Here is a 7,634-nt window from a genome sequence, read left to right as displayed (position 1 = left end):
TACACTGAAAAAAAATCTGGTAGATTCAACCAGTCGTCTGTTAGAAAATGGACGAATCAGGATTCCCTTTAGGATTTACCAGATTTGTAGTGAAGTTTACCAAACTTCTGGTCATGAAATATCTTTAATGGTAAATCCCAAAGGAATTCTGATTCGTCCATTTTCTAACAGACGACTGGTTGAATCTACCAGATTTTTTCAGTGTATATATATACACATTTCATAATTATACATTTTTTAAGTATCTATTTGAGTGTCAAACAATAATAATTTGTTGTTGTATCACAGCCCCAGTGGTCGAGCAGGTAAGACGCCCGTCACGGATTGAGGGAGGTCCCAGGTTCGAATCCTGGTTGGGGTAATATTTTTCGCAATAAAATTAATTTACAGGACGGGGAAAATGGGGGGAGGGAGGGGATTGAATGCTAAATATAGCATCAGAAAAATGCGAATTGCATTTGAAAAATAATCATCGAATCGAATACGTGAATCTGCTGACGACAATATTTCCACGTATATGATAAACTGCGTTATGTCCGGAAAAGAAATCGGCGCGTAGTACTAATGTGGAAAGAAACGGTATATAGATTCACGATTTTCAGAAAGATTTAAGATTTACAAGTTGGGCTACCTACATCTTGCCTTGCGACCCACATTGGCGTGTTACCATATATTGTTTAATAATAATTTGTTCAAGATTGTTTTAACGTTGCAGCAATATAAAGAATTAATGTATAAACATTAACCCAGATTCAACGTAGAAATGATATTTATACTTCAACATTCAACATTACAACGTTCCAGCAACATTATTTTAACTTTCTGTGCTGTATGGGTTAGCTTCCCACCGTGTCTCGTCTTCTACGTAAAAGTTTTTTTTTCATCAACGCCACAGCCGGAGCCGCGCGTCGGAGACCTGGAGATCAGAGATCGCGTTAAGCCTCTGTAATCTGTAACCGAGAGCGAAATAAAGAGAATAGCACGATCATATCGCATTGCATTTCATTTCTTTTCCCCGTCCTCCCCCTCGTACCCCACGTCACTCGTGCTGTCGACTGTCGAGACGCTAGTTTCAAGTCGCTTGTCTTCTCCGGCCTCGCGTCTCGTCGATACGTCGATTCGCCGTCTCTCCGCCGTCCCTGAGATCTCGGCGAGGCGCGCGCGATACCGCGAGGCCTCCCTCCGCCAGGCGGTATTGTCAAACGTAGAGACACATCGTTGAATATTTTATTGTCGCAAGTTCGGGCGCCGCGTCGCGACGCGCCACCACCGTTCCTGGCGATGACGTCGGAGGAAGATCGGCGCCGCGACGCGCAGGAGGAGGACGATCCGTCGTCGGCGGCGGCGGCGGCGGCTGAATTCTCTCGGTCGCGACATTCCGCATTTTTGTCGGCTGCTCTTGGTGCGCCGTTTCTCTCTCTCTCTTTCCTTCTCTCTCTACACCTTGGCTATAAGGTTGCGCCTCGTTATATTTCGAGCGTGCTCTATGTTTAGATCAGCTGCCCCTATATCGCGCTCTCTTTCTCTCTCCTTTGCGCGCACCACACACACACGCACGCACACGCGCGCACATACACACGCACCCAGCCACATACAAGTATACACGTACGTAAAATATATACGCGTACACAATTGCGAGCCCTCTCTCATCCCCCCGGTGTCGTTCTCCTTCTTTTTCTTTCCGCTTTCTCTTACTACGCCCCTCCTGAGGCCGGGGCGCTACAGAGGGGTGCTTTGCGACCACGCAAACCTGAGGAAAAAATTCGTGCGGTTATTTCAGGTAAGTAACTCTCGCAGAAGGCTGCGCGCCGTTGCCTCAATTAATGATAAATCTCTCCGAGATATCCGAGAGCTACCCTCTCTCCCCCTCGCCGCTGTACCGAAACGGAGTCGCGGGGCTGCGGCCGCGAAGAAAGAACGGACTCCCGCGCGAAGGGACGGCAAATTCCGATTGTCCAATCCCCCATCCTCCCCCACTCCTTTCCGCGGGGATTTAATTGCCTCCGCGGTTTAATCGCGAGGAATACTTGATGACGCGGCTTGTTTATTTCATTCCTTTTATACCTCACGTCACAATACTCCCTCGTGCGTCCGTCCTTCTCCTTCGCTCCTCTTTTTCCCTCCGATTTTTCTCTCCCGCGGGCGTCTCGCATCCGTCGATCCCGAGGGATTTTTATTCCCGAGAAATAGATTCCGCTCTTTTCTCTCTGGCGTATGCACGTACGGTCTTTTCTCTCTCCCTCTCTTTCTCTCTCTCCTTCACGTACACAGGCGCACTTTTTGCCGCGTACGCCGCATAAGCACGGAAGGCGGGCGAACACGCGAGGCGATGATCCGCCGCGCCGTCCCGCGGGCGTCCTCGCCCTCCGTTCGACGGTGCACCGTCGGCGCGTGTCGCTGCACCGTCACGTCGACTGACGCGCGCGACGCGCGGAGACGCTCGATCGAAGACACCCTCGCGTGATCCTGGATCTCCCCGGTGTTAAATGCCGGCGGCGGGAACGATCGCTCCCGGACGATCGCGCGAGGGTGAGACCGGGGGGCGCGACCCCCGTCTGGCGAAATGTTAACGGGCCGCTAGCGGTCCGTCGGTGGAACGCTCATTGGTGTCCAAGGGCGTCCAAGGGAGTTTTTCCAAGGGGGAGGGCATGATTAAAAAAAAGGTTACTCCCAGAATTAAATTACTCATGAATTTGATTTCGTACGCCTTTTGATGTGCGAGTCTCTTTTAAAGGAGGAGCGAATGTTTAACTCTTTACTTATTCAGGGTGTCTACTCATTTCTCGGATAAAAAAAATTTCCCGAGAACCTCCTGATTTTCCCAGTACTTTCATTGCAGACGAAATTATAATTTTTGTGGAAGTTTGAAATAAACTCAATTACGAGAAAACTGAGAATTGTGAAAATTTTCATACAAGAAAAATGGGCTTTTTACATTTAAAATTTTGGTTTTCTTATTTCGTAGAGATACAAGAAAACAAAATTTAAAGATGCTCGGAAGCATTAGTTATACATCTCCTCGAACACATTTCTAAATTTTCTGCCACTTTGTTAATAACTTAATTGTTACATTTTCGATTGCTCACGAAATATTATACAAAGTAGAGAGACAAAAATTATAATTTTTTATGCAAGTTTAAAATAAATTCAATTAAGAAAACATTTTTAAACAAGAAAAATGGTTTTTACATAAAAAATTTTGGTTTTCTTATTTCGAAGAGCTACAAGAAAACAATTTAAAGATACTTGGAACATTAGTTATATCTCCTCGAACACATTTCTAAATTTTCTGCCACTTTGTTACAAACTTAATTGTTACACTTTCGATTGCTCACGAAATACAAAATGAAGAGACAAAAATTCCTTGATAATTCGTTGATTTCCCCGAGACGAGAAGGAATTTCAGATGTTCCAGGATTTTTCCCGTAGACACCCTGTAATTCCAGGAGGGAGGGTGAGAATGCTCCCCTTTTCGCCCTCCCCTCTGGACGCCTCTGTTCGTGTCAACCGCGTTCGCTCGTCGAGCTCGCACTTTTTGCCTACCGATTCTTCGCAGCGTTTTCGGTGTAGCTCGACAGCGCATTGCCAGCGGAAACCAAATAGAATCTGTCGTTTAAAGGGGATATATCTTTTAAACGGTTACGATATGGATTCCACTCGGCTCTTGCAGTCAATCCGCCGTCATGTTCGTCGCGTAACAAATTCCATTGTATTTCCGTTCGCGCTCTGACGACGAGATAGATTTTCCGCACGTTCGGAAAACACTGTGCTATCCGTGTTTTCTTTATTCGCTCTGGAAAGAAGAGAGACTCGCGGTACCTTTAATTTCTTAAGAGCTAATTAATTTTCTCCTCGTTATAGGATACAATCGGAAATGTTTCCAATCACTAGAGAATCCGGAGACAAACGAAAGAGAAAGGAAGAACGAACGGCCGCGAAAAATATATTTACCCATTTCGAGACCGAATTACTTTGCATTTTGTCACTATTATCAGAGGGAAGTCTCCTGTTATGAGATAGGCTCCTATAATAAGAAATATCAGGGTTTCTACTACATTAATAGACATCGTCTGTTGGTCCCGCCATAAGATTATTGTCTTGGAGTGAAATCTGTTTAGTAAAAAAAATTCACCGTTAGATTACACAATCATTGCGAAGAGAGACTTGCGATTGAATTCGGATGTTGAAAATCTATCTCATATTAGAAGCCTGTCCCATAATACGGGACTGTCCTCTACTTTTTAAGCAGAACACCGACAGCCCCGCACAGCGAGACTTTCACGCCCCGGCGCTGACGAAAGAGTTGATATCGACGGGATCCCCGGCGAGGGGAATTAATGTCACCTTGACGAAACTCCCTCGCATCCTTCGCTCGTATCGATTCTCGGCGGCGAAATACCTCGTATTTCGTTCGCCGCCTCGGCAGCGGCCTTCAGCCTACGCGCGGGGCTCGGTAAACACTGTGCCTCGTCGCTGACGCGAGAGAACGCGAGGGAACGCGAAGGAACGCGAGATATCGCGTCGATTCGGGTCGAAAAATTAAAAAAATGCCGGATTCCCCGTCGCGACGGGGGACGCGGTTCCGCGCGAGTTCCGTCCGCTTATTTTAGGCGGCCGTCGATCTCGCGGCCGCCGCTCCGCCCCGCGCCGTTCCGCGTGCCTTCGATTTCCGCTTCCGAGCGACACGCGTCGCGCGTTCCCCGCCGCGTGGGTGGCCGCTCAGCGTAATTACCCTCCGCTAACGTTAAATGGGAAAGGTAACGCGGCGGCGAAAGGTCTCGGGGGCCCTTGCCTGCGGCGACCGCGTCAGGGATCACGCCGGGGCGAGGATTATAGCGAGGATTACGGAGGAGCCGCTTTACGGCCGACTCGGAGTATCTCCGTCGCGGGTCCGCTTGTCTAATCCGCGAACGACGACCGGAGATACCGCGACGGATATGCCGCGTCCCGGTCCCCGCGGTTATCCTTATTTAATGACGTCAGAAGCGAGAGGTGACACGCTGCGAATTCGTGCTACATTTTCAAATAAAAAGACCGGACCTTAATGTTTTGATAGAACAATTTACGACATTTATCAAGGCAAAATGTATGTTAAAAAATGTAATATAAAACATAACATATTGGCCTTGTTTACACCGATCGTTTGATACGCGTATGAGGTACTATATTCGTACTAAATTGATTTAGTCCAGCGGTGTAAACGATAGCGTACTGAACTGGTACGATACGCTTGCAAAAAGAGTATCGTACCAATTTAGTATGCGTATCAAGTAATTTTGTGTCGGTGTAAACTGTAGCGCATTAAATAATAATTATCGAAGGAACGTTACGGTTAGGTGAGATGAGGTTTTCTTCGAAAATCTTGACTTATTTTTAAAAGTCCGACTAAGCTTGTAAATAAACAACTGATAATATTTTCCGAATCCATCGCAATCTAAGGATCACCGATTTTCCAACCAAATTAAATATAATACGTTTCTGTATCAAACCTAACCTTAATGTACTTTTTTGCACACTTAATACACATGATGTAAACGCAGTCGGATTTAACATTTGGTACGCATCATTTTGGTTCACGTATCAAATAATTTTACGATGTACAACAAAGCCATTAAAATAGTATGGATCAAATTACATTTTTTGTATTTTTTGTTTAAATAATAATTTTACAATTATATATTTTTAAATAGTTTTAATAATAAAATATTTTGCGTTATTTTGCGTTTTAAAAACATGTTAAAACAAAGTTGGGGGACTTTAAAATGTAAAGAAATGGCATTAAAACTCGTCAAATTGTTGATCCGCACTTGGTCACCTCATTCTATCTCGCGCTCGTCTCTTTCGCGCGAATTCACAATCAGTTTCAACTTCGGGCAGTTTTCTCGATGCGGAAGCTCAGCTTTGAGAAAAGTACCTCGCGGGAACAGGAGCGGGAATCTCCAATTGTGACAACAAAACTTGAATTTATCGCGCCACGTCGGTACGTCAGGTACCCGCCGTGACGACTGCGCGGCAGATGGTAGCACCTGCCGCGCGTCGATGCCGTCGCTGATCGACGGGACGTTACTTCGACGCGTCGATCTCGCGAGACGAGCCACTTGCTTTTATTTTACCGGTTTCTGTAGTCAAATTGCTCTTTTGCACCGAACACGGTAGAATGACCGAAATGCGCCCTTCTGTAATATCTTTTAGATTAATCCTCGATAAAATGTTACGACACGAGCACCCTTGCGCCTCAGAACTTTCCTGCCAATCGTCCGAGCCTTCGTTTGTCACGAAGCAGATATTCCGCGCGAAGCGTTTATTCCCACGTCGTTAAAAAAAAGCCGCTAAAAAGCACCGTACGATTCACGACGCGTCGCGATCGTTATCCGTGACGTCGCGACAACGCGTCTGCAGGAGGGGAAGGAACGCTCAGATTACAATGTTTACCCAAGCACAGCGCCCGGCCGCGATAACGACGCTTCTCCCGGGCGGTAAATCAATCTCTCCCCGCGGGATCGCGATCAACTCCCGCGCTCGTTGCACGCCCGTCGATCAACGAGCGAGAAACGAGGGGGCGAAAGCTCGCGGCACAAACGCGACGTTTCTTTTCCGCGCGACGCTCGCGACGTCGACGCAGAGTCGCGAGAATCCGAGAACGACTCTCCGGGGAGACGCGGCCCGCGAGAAGAGGCATCCCCGTGGGCCTCTGGTCGCGTCCTCCGTCACGTCGTCGTTGCGTCGCGACGCGAGGCCGAGGTGAGGTTATGTCTCGGAAAAACTCGAAGGGCCCTTCGTCGCGAGGTTATCCCCGCGACGTCGCGCGCCCCCAGGGCAGGGAGCCGCGGGGGAGAGCGCGAATTTGCGGCGTACGTCTGTCTTTCTTTCTCTCTCCCCCTCCCACTGTCTCTCTCTCTCTCGCTCCCCCCGTGGTCAGGTTAATCGCGGCCGCGGAGGTTCACGTACCCTTTCCAGCTTCTGGAAGTACTCCCGCAGGAAGGAGATCGGGTTCTCGGGCCGGCCCACGCACAGTTGCACTATACAGTCTTTCAGGACCTGTTGGATATTGTGTCTCTGCACGTATTCCTCGCACTCGCGTAAGCTCTGCTCCTCCTCGAGATTCGCCGCCATATTGATGATGCACGGCGCGCCGCTTTATCGGCGATACGTCGCGGCGTCTCCCCCTCCCTCCACGCCGCGCCGCGCCGCGCCGCGCCGAGCGCGCTCCTGCCCGACCGCCGCTCTCGGCTCTCGCGAATCTCGCTTGATCTCGCTCACCGATATCCAACCGAGGGTATTACCCGGCGCTGAGGATGCACGCGACGTAGAAACCCCTGTAATCAGAGACTGGCCGTAAGAGTTCGTCAAATTCCCGCGAGTGAGAGGAGAAGCACGGGCTATCTCACTCTTCTACGTTCTGGGAGCGTAGAAGAGCGAGATAGCCCGTGTTTCTCTCTCACTCGCGGGAATTTGACGAACTCGTAGCGAATTCGGTTGCTTGCACTTGTTTATGGTCAGTTCTTATATTTAACTTTGTCTTAAATACATGTTCAAAGAGAATTTAGTCAAAAAATGATCCGTGTAAATGTTGTATACGGACCATTTTTCTGGATAAGAAATATCCCACATAGCACAGCGACATCACAGTGATA

General features: G+C 48.2%; 1 protein-coding gene across 3 annotated transcripts in view; it reads right to left on the bottom strand.

Annotated features, from left to right (window-relative positions):
* LOC105562924 (cAMP-dependent protein kinase type I regulatory subunit) overlaps nt 1-7,187 on the bottom strand; it is a 19,143-nt gene extending 11,956 nt beyond the window's left edge. The window contains exon 1 of one of the 3 annotated variants that reach the window (XM_012014107.1): nt 6,949-7,187. In XM_012014107.1, coding sequence (XP_011869497.1) covers nt 6,949-7,113 — 165 coding nt within the window. In that variant the 5' untranslated portion in view covers nt 7,114-7,187. Of the gene's footprint in view, nt 1-2,064; nt 2,210-6,948 lie in introns of those variants that run through there. The other 2 variants (XM_012014105.1, XM_012014108.1) reach the window with 2 other exon arrangements.
* Between the last annotated feature and the right edge of the window lie 447 nt (nt 7,188-7,634).

The sequence above is a fragment of the Vollenhovia emeryi genome, unplaced genomic scaffold, assembly GCF_000949405.1.
Source record: "Vollenhovia emeryi isolate VEMERY1.0 unplaced genomic scaffold, V.emery_V1.0 DF939182.1, whole genome shotgun sequence".
Taxonomy (NCBI): Eukaryota; Metazoa; Arthropoda; class Insecta; order Hymenoptera; family Formicidae; genus Vollenhovia; species Vollenhovia emeryi.
The sequence above is the reverse complement of the archived record's forward strand: the minus strand, read 5'-3'. Positions and strand labels throughout refer to the sequence as shown.